General features: G+C 33.4%; 1 protein-coding gene across 1 annotated transcript in view; it reads left to right on the top strand.

Moving 5' to 3' along the window:
• LUZP2 (leucine zipper protein 2) overlaps positions 1-14,321 on the top strand; it is a 384,944-nt gene that overhangs the window by 326,414 nt on the left and 44,209 nt on the right. The window contains exon 7 of the mRNA XM_045556578.1: positions 5,885-6,049. Within this exon, the coding sequence (XP_045412534.1) occupies positions 5,885-6,049 (165 nt within the window). The remainder of the gene's footprint in view (positions 1-5,884; positions 6,050-14,321) is intronic.

Consider the following 14,321-nt stretch of genomic DNA (forward strand, 5'->3'; position numbering starts at 1 on the left):
TATTTTGAAATAAAAATTATTAAAAAATTGGAATATGTCTTTTTATAGAATAGGTAGAATAAAAAAATCAGAGGCATGTATGATCCTAAAATTGAACTTGACCGCATTTGTTTTGATCCTTTTTCTACCATTCCTGCCACAATTTCTACAATATGCTTTAAGTCATAGAAAGACATTGAATTTCGAAGATTCTCTATCAGCCTGGCCTTCTGTTAGTTTTTATCATCTCTGGCTCTTGAAATATTCTTCCTTACATTAATTGATTTCCCTGAGTTGTCTTAATATAATCCTTTTAGCTAGTCAATGACTAAATAGCTTTGAAATACCTTTTGTGTGACCATCCTGTTCTAGGTACTATGGAAAATAAAAAATATATAAGACATGGTCTTGCATCCCACATATCTCATAATTTTGTCCAGTACCAACAATTAGGAAATAGTTGTATGCTAAGCCATGAGGCAATAGAAGTGGAGAGAACAATTTGCATTTTGTAACAGCCTGTGGGTCACATGGAATGGTGTAGTCACAAAACACTGTATTGGTAAGTTATAATTTGGCTTGAGTCAAAGAACTCAGGATTAATGTAGAGTTGTTCCTCTCTCTTTAGTTTTACCCATTCTTACTCATTCTATGTTTTCCTCCTCCCAATTTCACCTCTCGACCCCCACCATTATGTGCCCAGCCCACTCCATGTCACAGTCTGGATTTTAGGATAAGAAGCTGTTATGTTGCAGTGGTTCAATAATGGTCTCCAGAGTCAGTCTGCCTGTATTCAAATCATAACTCTTCCATTGAATGATCATGTTCAAATCCCTCAAATTCTTTATGTCTCACTGGGAATAATAATACAACTTACTTTGTAAAGATGGTAGGAAAATTATATGGATCAGAAAAGTAAAGTACTGGGAATGATGTTTCACAAATGGAAAACACTTGGTAAGCTTAGTTGTTATAAAATCATAGCAAATGCCTTTCTGTGTTAACAGTTCCCACTTTAACCTTCAGGATCTTGTCACTGTTTTTGGTATCGTGAAATATAAAAGCACTTTATATTTCTGGGGGTTGATTTTAACAAATCTTATGTAAGATCCATATGAGGCTCATAAATTGCAGCCATAAAGTCAGGTAGAAATGCTAGCTCACTTCAAAATGGATAAAAAACTACAGTTTAATGAAATTGTTCTTCACGTCTCTTCATCATCTTTATATGAGACTTTTTTATACTCTTCAGGTGTCTAGCTCCTAAGAGTGTTATATCTGGGCTTCAAATAACCTTAAATACCTCATAAATATTATGAAAACAACATCTTCACACTCCAACTTGGTTCTTATGACATATTTAATGAAAAAGTCTCAGTGTCTCATCCCAATAAAAATAATTATAATATTAAGAGCTAAGAATCAACCTTGAATTTCAAAATAATCAATTATTTATTTGGCAATATTTTATGAATTATAGTTAGTCTCAGCTACTAGAATATAAAAACAGCTTTATGATATGGAAATCTGTCAAATTTTCACAATAAACATTTTTGTATAGTATCTGAACCTCACAAAATTTTGCCCAGGAAAATGTGCATTATTATATCCCTATTATAGATGACATACTAGGTAACCTACACAGACTCCCATGATTAAGTGATAATAGAATAAGAACTCCTTAGCCATAGCACAAGGTCTGTTACATAGCAGGAATATAATAAATAGTTATTAATTGAATAGGTAAATGAAGACTTGTCTTAAATGAATGAACCTGCTATTCTTCCTACATACAAGGGCCCTGACATCACTAGAGCAGAAATCCAAAAATGTTTAATAACTTTCCAGGACTTACAGAGCTGATTTCATGACAGAAATTATAGAGTTATGGAAAATGGCTTAGGCTTTCCAGCCCCTCATGGTCCTTCCAGAGCTAGCAGCTCAAAATTTTGTGTGTTCATGCAAAGAAATTAGGATGAACATGAATAACATAAGTTTTCATTTGCCTGGAGGTTGGAAATTAGGGGCACAGTGGTCTCTGGGAGATGTATCTGGCTGTCCCCACAAAAATGCATTTCTCTGAGAAAAGTACCAATATGCACACACACAAAAAGTTGCTTTCTAAATCTCTCATCATGTTAACATCACATATACATGATAATTTTTTATAAGCTTTTCATATTCTACAAGTGCTAGCTATTCACACAAGTGCTAGCATTTTTTAATATATCAAATAATAATTTTCTTATATTGTGTATTAGATAATACACAAGATAAAGTGAGGAATATTTCATTATGATCTCATGTAACAGAGCACCAGCCTATATCCCCTGGAGGGTTTACTTTATTTTTTCATTTAACAACTATCATTTAAGACAGAAACTGGTGATGCTGCAGAAAAATGCACCAGCCTTCAAAGAAATTACATTCTATTAGGAGTAGGAAAACAATAAGCATATAAACAACAAGATAATTTGAAATGCTGGTAAGGACTAAATAAGGCATACAATTAGGATATGTGATAGAGACTTTAAGGAAGGAGATTCCTGGAAAAGGTGATCAGGAGCTTTTTCTGAAAAGATAATACATGAAATTAGACATTTTAGGTGTAGGTTTCTATGGATATTTGGAAGAAGGATTCTGCAGGCAGAGGAAACAGCTCATGTAAAGACTGTAATATGGACATGACCTTGTGAGGCTTGGGAGGCTAAAAATAAAGGGTGTTATGACAAACAGAGCATTTTATTTAAGGAGTTTGCATTTCACTATTGTGTGGTAAAACAAGTAGGAAAAGTAGTTTGCTGCAGGGAGGGGAAGGACTGGGCAAAAACAAGACTGTATGCAGTTTACATCACTATTGCATTGGGTAATATCTTGTTCTAGCAAATTTTAAAGTAAGCAAGCAGTAGCTTACAGTTTCAAAACAGAGTACACCTAGCAGAATAGATGAAAAGGTAATGGCATGGTAATGTAAAATAATTCTCTGGGTCTTGCTCATAGAACTTGGTCAAGCCAAACTTGAGTATTATTAGTAACAGACTCTATTAAGTTAAAGGGACTTAATGGGGATTGGGTAGAAAGATGAGCAAATTAGGGCAGGATTGCCCACAGATTGATATTACTTCTATATACTAACAACACTCAAGCTCAGAGTCAAATTAAGAATGCAGGCCGGGCACGGTGGCTCACACCTGTAATCCTAGCACTCTGGGAGGCCGAGGTGGGTGGATCACTTGAGGTCAGGAGTTCGAGACCAGCCTGAGCAAGAGTGAGAGCCCCGTCTCCACTAAAAAATAGAAAGAAATTATCTGGCCAACTAAAAATATATATAGAAAAAATTAGCCAGGCATGGTGGCACATGCCTGTAGTCCCAGCCACTCGGGAGGCTGAGGCAGTTGAGGTTGCTGTGAGCTAGGCTGATGCCACAGCACTCACTCTAGCCTGGGCAACAAAGCGAGACTTTGTCTCAAAAAAAAAAAAAAAAAAAAGAATGCAATACAATTTACAATAGCTACAAAGAAAATAATATACCTAGGAACATGCTTAACCAAGGATGTGAAAGATCTCCATAAGGAGAATACAAAACATTAGTGAAAGAAATTATAAATAATGCAAACAAGTAGAAAAATCTTCCATGCTTATAGTTTGTTAAATGACCACACTGCCCAAAGTGATTTACAGATTCAACACAATCCCCATTAAAATACCAATGTCATATTTCACAGACCTATAAAAAGTAATCCTAATCTTCACTTGGAACCAAGAAAGAGCCTGAATAGTCAAAGCAATCTTAAGCAAAATGAACAAATCTGGAGGCATCATATTACCTGACTTCAAATTATACTACAAGGCTATCATAACCAAAACAGCATTGTACTGGTATAAAAGTAGAGACATAGACAAATGGAACAGGATAGAGAATCCAGAAATAAAAAACCATGTACCTACAACCAACTGATCTTTGACAAAGCAGATAACAATATACACTCAAGAAAGGAAGCCCTATTCAGTAAGTGGTGCTGGGAAAACTCGACAGCTACATTGGGAAGAATAAAACAGGTCCCTGTCTCTTGCTATATCCAAAAACTAATTCAAGATGGATTAAAGACTTAAATGTAAGCCATGAAACCATAAAAATCCTGGAGAAATAAGTAGGAAAAACTCTTCTAGACATTGGCCTAGGCAAAGAATTTATGACTAATTCCCCAAGGCAAATAAAGCAATAACATTAATAAATGAATATGACTTAATTAAATTACAAAACTTATTCACAGCAAAGGAAATAATCAACAGACTAAATATACAACCTATGTATTGGGAGATAATATTTACAAACTATACATCTGATAAAGGGCTAATATCCACAATCTACAACAAACTCAAACAAATCAGCAAGAAAAAAAAACACAATTAAAATGTGGTCAAAAGATATGAACGGAAATTTTTCAAAAGAAGAGACACAAATGGCCAAAAAACATGAAAAAGTGTTTGACATCACTAATCATTAGAGAATTGCAAATTAAAACTACAGTGAGATTCCTTCTCTCCCCTGTGAGAATGGCTATTATTAAAATTTCAAAAAACAATAGATGCTGGCATGGATGTAGAGAGAAAGGAACACTTATCCACTGGTGGTGGCACTGCACGTTAGTGCAACCTCTATGGAAAACAGTATGGAGAGTTCTCAAAGAAACGAATGCAGACCTACCATTCAATCAATCAATGCCACTACTGGGTATCTACCAGTAAAGAAGTCATTATGTCAAAAAGACACCTGCATTCGAATGTTTATTGCAGCATAATTCACGATCGCAAAGATGTGGAATCAATCTAAGTACTCGTCAATTCATGAGTAGATTAAAAAAATGTGGTATATATATACCATGAAGTACCACTCAGCCACAAAATGGAATGAAATAATGTCTTTTGCAGCAACTTGGATGGAACTAGAGACCATTATCCTAAACAAAGTGTCTCAGGAATGGAAAACAAACACCACATGTGCCCACTAAGTGGGAGCTGAATTATGAGCACACATGGGCACAAAGAGCTGTAAAGGACATCGGAAACCAAGAAGGGCAGAGGGTGGGAGGTTATATCTATGGATACAATGACCACTATGTACTATACTTAATGGTGATGGGCACTCTAAAAGCCCTGACTTAAGTATTATACAAGGTATCCGTGTAACACAAATATTTGTCACCCCTTAATATTTTGAAATTAAAAAAAAAATTTGAATCTTTTTTCTTCATAGTAGAGTCATAAAAATATCACCAGTTCCACAAATGTCTGAAAGCATGTAATTATTCCTTGCATATGAAAATGCTTGAAATATTGTGATATTCTATCCCAATATAAGAAATTGTTTATATTATAATTATTACATTAGATTCATTCCTATTACCTAACAAGGTGCAGAAAAAAATGAATATTTTATCAGAGCCAAATTTATTTTTCCCATTATATGGGGAATTGAGTGGAGGTATAGGCTAATCTGAGAAACACAGGCACCTACTTTTGCTAGAAAAGCTATTTTTACTAAAGAAAATTGATGCTATTAAAAGATGGGAGGATTCTCAGAAGAACATTTGCTACTTCAGAGTAACACAGAGTATATTTCCTTTCTAGCAAAGTTTCCTGATAGAAATCATGTGAATTCAACAGGAAAAAGTACGATATATCTCTTCAAGTGTGGTGTTCAAAATATGTCATGAAACATAGTAGCTCCTCAAAACAGAATGAGTGTGGATTAAATAGTATGTCATAAGAAAATTTATAAACTAGGCCTTTACATTTCAAAACTGATATGTATTTGTGTGGGGAGTCAGTTTAGGCGAGGAGAAAAAGGAGAATAGAAGCAGAGACACTATAAAAATGTTAATGCTCCTTTTTTTTTTTGTAGGAATCACAGATGAAAGCAATGAAAGAAACTGTACAACTCTGCTTGACATCCGTTTTCCGTGATCAACCTCCCCCTTTGAGTCTAATCACGTCAAATCCAAATCAGATGTTACTTCCCCCCAGGACAATTGCCTCTAAGCTTCCAGTCGCAACGGCTAAAAGCAAGGTACATTTTATTCATGCTTTGAAAAGTAACATCGATTAATGTACTCTCTTTAAAAAGTTCATCCTATATAATCACCGGAGTGGATCCAAGTAGGATATAGAATTCACTGAAAGATTAGGAAGAAATTGGAAGATAGTAACCCAGTTGTGAAGTCTCAGTAGTCACCTGGAGAATGTTAGAAGGCAGCTTTTCTTTAGTAGAGAGCCTAGCTATTTCGAAGGCAGGATAATCTGATTGCTAAAAATAAAATAAAACAAAACAAAATAATTTTGGAATAAGTTAAAAGAAAATATCTTGTATTACATTTCAACAAACAACACAGGTCTGATAAGGAACTTATAAAAGTGCTTTTTTTTTTAAGTCCATAGTTCTCAACACTGGCCACATATTAGGGTATTTAAAAAAAAAAAAAAGTACACTTAGGTGTACTTAAAAAAAAAAAAAAAACCTGACAAGTGATACCCAACTTCAGACCTGTTAAATTAGATTCTTTCAGGTTGGACTCCAGTCGTCAGTAATTTTTTAAAGGCCCAGGGTATTTTAATGTACCTCCAAGTTTGAGAACAACTGATTTAGGCAAATCTTTTTCCAAATCCCTATAACCACTCTATGTTAGAAAGAGCAAAGGGCATTTCAATGGTTCTTTTATTTCAGTCATCAGAAATTTCAATTCGTGGAATCTACATTTAAATAAATCCTGACAGCTAGAAATAGTTGTTGGAGAAGGGGGTTTCCTTTTGGGCAGTATATTAGAAAGAGCAGGCTTTCTGATCACTTGCCTTAGGATCTCTTGCTACTGAAATGAGTGTTACGGATACCAGTCTGACTTCTAAATGCAAATCTCTAGGGTGGAACACAGAAAAAACTGAGAACCACTAATGCAGACACCTAATGATGTGTTTTATCTGGGACTTTCTTACTTCTTATTTTGGAAATCCTTATATTTGGATTAAAGAGAATAGATTAGGGAAATGCTACTTTCAGGATGGAGAGTCAAAAATAAGTGGAACAAAACAAATCTAATGTACTGTTTTTATCCATAACTGGTCAATTTATTGACTACACAGGTTTAGTTTGTCTAAGCTCATTATGATATCTTAATATGTTTCTCTGTCAAAAATTATTTTGAAATATATATTTCTATTCCGTCATATTATTGTATTCAGTTTCACTGTGTACTGAAGAGCCGCTAAAAATTTTGAAGCCATTGTTTTTGTCCTTAATTTTTTCCTGCCCTTTTAATGAAAACTCTAGATTCAAAATGTGTATTTAACCAAACTTAGGCAAGAAAAGTACAAAATAATATACTTTTACGTTCATCATAAAAAAATCCTGGGCAAATTCCTTGAAACTGGTCATTGGTGAAATGCACAGCTACCCAAAAATCTCAACCACCTACCAGGAAGCCACACCCTGACTCCATTTAGCCTCTGTCACTAAGGAAGGAGGAACACAAATTCAGTCTCATTATGTGTGATGACTTTGGGCAAAGCAGTTTAGTAATTCTATGGGCATGTTGTGTTTGTCTCCAACTCAAAATATATTTGTTTAAACCAATTATTGAAATCGGGCTCTTTATGACCCTGAATATGTGGATGAAATTACTGATTGTTGCTTTAACTGGTTTTCTATGAATAAATGTATGTCCTGTCATAGAAATAAATAATAAATATTTATTGTTCCTCTGTGCTTATCACAGAAAAACACAGGAAAAAATTCATATGAGCCTGGTTTGGTGATAGCTCATTTTTCAAAAAACAATAACAGGAAAATCCAATTGTTTAAGATAAAGTTCAATAAGTCTAAGTTAATGTACTATAGAGCATTCTATTTTACACATGAGCATTAAAAGCTTGTGTGGTATTTATGTTTTACCCGTATTCTTTATCTTTTTAATAGTGGCAGAAATTGTTTTTTATGTATCCTGGGGCTTAATTTCTATGCAGACACCTCACAGATAATATTTTAAAAATCCTGAATAAAATAACACAATGGGGGTATCTATAAGAAAAATAAACACTTCAGTCATGAAATAATTTTTCTCTGTATACAAAAAGGTAACTTACAAATGAGGACATTAAATGGTAAGTCATCAAATTTGGCTAATTATAGCCACAGTGACATTGTGTGCCTGACTCAGAGTTGTGAGATAATCAAATATCTTGACCTATCTGTCCCTCCGTTTCCTCAGTGCCCATATCAGAGTGTTATTGCTATGTGAATATTCAAAATAATAATTCTTATTTTCCATAATGTCTGCCCAATCTTACTACTTCTACTTGGTTTTCATAATTGCCAACCCTCGTTAGCGGGATATAAGAATGGTTTTTCCTGAAATCCATGAAACGTATCCAAGTAAGCAATTTTCAGTTCACATATGCAAAAAGTCAAACATTTATTTTTTTCTTCCAGGAGATTGGGTAATGCATCTGAACTTTTTATTACTATGCATGCATGCATGTATGTGCATCTGTGTATCTATACATGCATGCATACATATACGTACACACCAATATTACATACATATATTTTTTCAATATGGATTTTAAAAGCCATGTTTTCATTAGAGGAGGCATTCAAAATTACAAGAGTTTACTGAAGAAAGTTTGGAAAATAACTTATTTGTATCCCCACCTTTTTATTTATTTATTTTTATTATGAAGCATGCCTGTTAAAAAACCTGTTGGTCCTGTGGCTAAAGCTTCTGCTGAGTCTCAATCAAGTCCATCAGCTTCCTTTCTGTAATTGCATTATCCAAAGTTATTATGCCTGTTTCCCTCTGATTGAGTGAATTTTGTTCTTACCCTCCAGTTAGAATTTATTTTTCTATTCTCAGACCTCTGAGAGTTGAGTGTTTACTACTCTAGGTTCTTGGTCATGTCTTGAATATGATTATGTCTTCATATGCCTCTCTCTTTAAAGGGAGGTGACTGTGCTTTGTTCTGTTCATCAATCTATCTGCTTGACATTATTCACTGTCCAGAATAAGGTTTCTAGAGAATTCATTTTAAATGACATTTGCTGTGTGCCCTCTTCTTATTAGACATTTTCCTTGTTTAGAAGTTAGAAAATTACATATTGTGAGTGCATATTAGATGTTTTGTATTCTTCTAAATTGTTTTCCATCTATATAACAGGACTTGTGGTCACTGGGAATGAAAATTTGAAATGACACAGCCCTGACCTTTTGGAGATTGCAACCTAATTCTCTGTAAAGAGAAAAGAAGAATGCAAGGGGTGTTTTAAGTAGTAGATCAGGTCATTTTTTTTTTTTTTAGTATTCAAAATTACATATTCCAAATAGCTTTTGTTAAATATAAAGACAAAGGAGATAGTTGGATCTAAATGCACATGAGATGTATTATTAAATATTAATTATATGTCCTTAAAATTAAATAAATTTTACTAAAAGCAATGCGGTAAATGCCAAATCTGCTAGAGAGTGTTATTACCTATGCTCTTGGGTATATTGTATCTTTTGGATCTTTATAATGGAAATATTAGATAATGGCATGCTACTGCATATCTCTTTGCAACTTATATTCAGCCACATCATTGGTAGATAGAGATTAGTCATATTTATACCATAGAAATTGACAAAATATAAGTCAGGGTCCCTCTAAGCCACAGAGATAGTGAATAGCAGGTTCCTGTGTGTGTGTGTGTGTGTGTGCATGTGTGAAACATTTAAGATAAGTCTGCTGAGTATGATAGATATTATATAAACAATGTGTGATCAATGTAGTTTTTTCTTTTCTGCTGGCTGTATAGTAAAGCTAGATGCATAATAGTGCTCAGAAAAGGCAAAGCAATTTACTAACTAAAAAGCTTAATAATATTCTGAAAAATTGATTTTTATAATTTTACATATCCATTGTAGTTTTATTTATGTTCAATTAATTATAAAACATTAAATTTGACTTTATATAATTTTGAAAATATATACATATAGGAGGAAGAGCAGAAAACATATCTCCAAGAGATCTAACACTTTTAGATGAAAAGATATGAATTAGTACAACAGTAATATCTTTGGTGTTTACAATTGCATAATATGGAGTTTAAGAGCTGGAATTCATTAGTCAGACTAAGTAAAAATCTCTTTTCTGCTACTTTTTAATTCTGGTACCTTGATCAAATTACTTAACTTTTCTGGAGACTCATCTTCCATATCTATAAAATGGGGATAATAACAGCACTAACCTTTCAGAGCTGTGGAGATCAAATAAGGAAATTTAAGACATCAGCAGACATCGTGGTTCCTGACACTGAGAAAACAGTCAATAAAATATTAAATAAATATTATAATAACTTGAAGCCAGGAAAACATATGAGAAAACCTAAAGAAGGTTTTCAATAGGATGCTACTTTAATATTAAACAAAGCTAAATTATTTATTTATTCTATATTATTGCTCAAATTTGAGAATATAATACATCTATTCAAATAAGTACAACTTCAGTTTTTTTAGCCTAAAAGTATAGCAGAATCCTTATAATACATCTAATGTCAGGGATCATAATGGTAAATACCATAAACAAAGGAGAAAGTTTAAAAAAAACAAAGCAGAAATGAGAAGCAATTCAGATAAGCAATGAAGATAAACAATGAATAAGTTATGCTATGAAAACCCATATATCATCCACATCCTGGCTATTACCATTTTTTGTCTTTGTCTTTCTTTCTGTGCAACTCACTGCCTTGAACGTGGCTGCAGTTTACGCTGTTAAAGGTCACAACTGTAGTATCTACTTAATTGGACAGGATGATTTGTTAATTTTTGTTTAAGTTTTTAAGAAATGCCAAAATCATTTCAGAGGAGCAGGCAACTGTGGCCCTATTCAGGTGCTTAAAGACACCCAAGTAAAAATTTAACTCTGCTTGGTGCCTGCAGGTACAGATAGAGCCAGGTGAATTTTTATTTTTTGCTTTTCTGCCAAAAATCTGTTGCAAAGTAGTTTTCAAGAACTCTCAAAACAGTGCACCTGGAATAATAATACACCAAGGTTCTCAACCTAGGCTGCATTCTTAAATTATTGGGTGCTTCAAAAATATTCACATCTGAGTTCCAATCCTCCAAATTCTCATACAAACTAGCAGGAGTGCAGGCTAGTTTGGGGGATTACTCAAAGCTCCCAGATTCTTCTAATTGACAGCCAAGGTTGAGAATCATTAAGAACCTTACTCTAGGAATAAGAAAGGACTCTCAGAAGTAACCTTGCTCCTACTCCCCACTTTTTTGCTTTTGGAAGAATTTCTCAACTAACTCAGAGGTAGTCAGTTTCAGACAGTTTTTTCAACCTGCTGTCTCTCATTAGCTAAACATTTTGTTATCTGTAACATCTACCATCTCTGGGCATTCTTTACATACCACAAATACCTATCTTATATCTTCACTGCCCAGGATTATAGTAAGGATAAAAATAAAGATGTGAGTTGAAAAAATTTTTATAAAACATTACATTACATTTAAGAAATTTTGTTTGGATTTTATTTGGGGCTAGGAAGTGTTAATATCTTGTTTACTCCACAACATATGTGGCATTTTTATGACAATGGATATTTTAAGTTAAAATATGACATATATTACATGTTGCTATATGAACATATGTATTATATATGCACATAGATATTTGTATGCTTATTTTACAACTTATAAAATATATATTTACACTGGTAAATGTAAAAATGGAACTCAAAAGGACTCTGTGATGTTTTATTTTTAGGATTTGTGTACAGGTTTGTACATAGGAATGGTCTGAAACTAAATCCTCATAAGGTTGCATCTACTCCTCATTCTGGATACATATATATTATGAGAAAGTTAGTTATGGAAATTGATTGCTTGGATGTATCTATGAATGTCTTTCAAAGACATTTGTTAGCAATCTGGGGATATTATTTAATCCTTCTAAAATTAAAACAAATCAGAATAAAATATTCTTGATGGAATATTTTATGTTCTTATGTAAGTCTAGGAAGTCATATCTACATATTCTGAGAAAACCTCACTACTGAATATCTTCTATGTTACAAAAGAATGCCCACTAAGTTCTATTTTATTTTCGTATATTTTTATATTTTTGAGACAGAGAGTAGAACGATGGTTATCATAAGAATTGCCTGGATACTCATCAAATAGCAATGACTTTCCTGGTACCTCTACTGTAACAAAAATTTAGTTATCTTAAAGGTATTTTAGTTTCTATTTACCACTTGTATTCATGGGTAAGGGAGACCCCAACATCCTCTCCACTGATTATCAATACAAGGTGCATTTTCACAGTAGAAATTCTTGTTTGACTTTTTATTCATCTCTTTAGATACAACACATAAAAATCTTAATAATTCCACCTCCAACAGATCTATTTCCTTATACAGTTGCAAAAGGAAAGGGTATCTATAAGGAATTTATTTGACTTATTATTGTCATTATAAGTTGGCAATAGTTCTTTCCACTCCAGCATTTATTCTTTTTTTTTTTTTATCTTGAAGCCACTGACCCACCACTATACGCTTTAAACAAGGAAATCCTGACCAGATTAGAGATTTAAGAAGATATACAGGGAAGGATTAGTAGGATAAGATGCTAGAAGCAAACAAAATTGTTTGGAAAAGAGCATATTCTGGGTGAGAGACAGTGACTGGCAGTGAGGAAGGAGAGGACGTGGACTTGACAAATGTAAAAGACATAAAATTTGGAGGAATTTGTGAGGAACTGGAGATGAGAAATGAGATGATTATTTTAAGGAAATTGGCTGTGAAGAAGGGAGTGAACAAATGCAATGGAGGTGGTTGTTTGCAAGATGGAAAGAGATTTGAGTACAGTTTTAGAAATAGAGAAGGGGAAGAATGAAAAATATATTGAATACATAAAATAGAAATATATATTAATCATAAGGATGCAAAAATTCCAGAAGCAGCAGTAAGAAATATGATGATGATTACAAGGTGAGGAGTTGGACATGGAAAGGAGTAGGAACATACCAACTTTTGAGATAGGAGATAAGTTGGTAAAGATGAATGAGGGTAATGGGTAAATTTGGATGTAGATGGAGGGGATTTCTAAAGGTGTGATACCCCATGACTTTTAGTTTATCAGTCAAAATTAGGCCCTTACTGACTCTAGAGAAGACTCCGCTCATGCAATACACATGCCTTAGAAAACCTTGATTAACCTCCTTTCACATTTGCACTAACTCCAATTTCTAAATCCCTTCTATTTCATTCCTGTGAGTGTACTTCTTTGTTCTTCAATCCTACAGGGAGAAATATGAGAAAATACATTTGTTCAACTATCTCAAAAGATAAAGCTGGGAAACATGAGAGTCAATGAAATGAAGTGTTACTTCAAATAAAATTTACCAAAAGAAAATAAAAAAAAAGATTATACAGAAAGATGATATAGATTAAACTTAAAATAAATTCAAAAGAAAGTTAAGTAAATTCATATATGTTCAAGCAAACTTAATATTATAAATCAAATACTATATAGAAATGAACTTATCTAGAGTTCACTAATGTCTTATATACTAAAACTGTCTTCTTATAGATAAGGTTACATTCTAATCTGTTTTACCTAAATAGCATCATGGTGTATGTAGAGAGAAGCTAAAAATGCTTTTTTTTTTTTCTTTGGTTGTTTTCAGGCTGATTTTTAATGATCCCTATAAAGCATTAGCAAGCTCCATTAGGCGGGCACCCTGAACATGCTGGGTTTTCTCTTTAATACCATTGTCCTGCAGGACTGAGTTAAAATTTGTGGTTAATTGTCTAATATCAAGCCCCAAGAATCATATCTAAGAGTACAAATCTGGAATTTAGTAGACCAATTTTAAATCCTGATTTCTGCCAATTGTTCAATCCACATATGAATGAAACTTTGAAAAATTATGCTGGAGACTTTGATTATTCCTTTGTAAAACAAAGCTAACAATGCAAAATAATGAGCCTAGTAAACCAAACTGTATACATCCTAGATTTATAGCATGATAGCAGGTATGTAGTCTGTCCAGTGTTTAAGAGAATAGAACCTAAAGGCAAACTGCCGAGTTTTGAATCTATACTCTGTCACTAATTAGCTGTGTAAAAAGGGCAACTTTTTGAACCAATTCCTCACCAGTAATGCAGGGATAATGCTATTTTTCTGAAAGGGTTATTATGAGGATAAACTGAATATTATTAGTTTCAGATGTATTGAGCCTAATAATATATTTTTGTGTGACCATCTCTGGGAAAGTGTCATCAAAAAGCTCTAAATAGAGTTTGACAA

Source organism: Lemur catta, chromosome 7 (genome assembly GCF_020740605.2).
Source record: "Lemur catta isolate mLemCat1 chromosome 7, mLemCat1.pri, whole genome shotgun sequence".
NCBI classification, from domain to species: Eukaryota; Metazoa; Chordata; class Mammalia; order Primates; family Lemuridae; genus Lemur; species Lemur catta.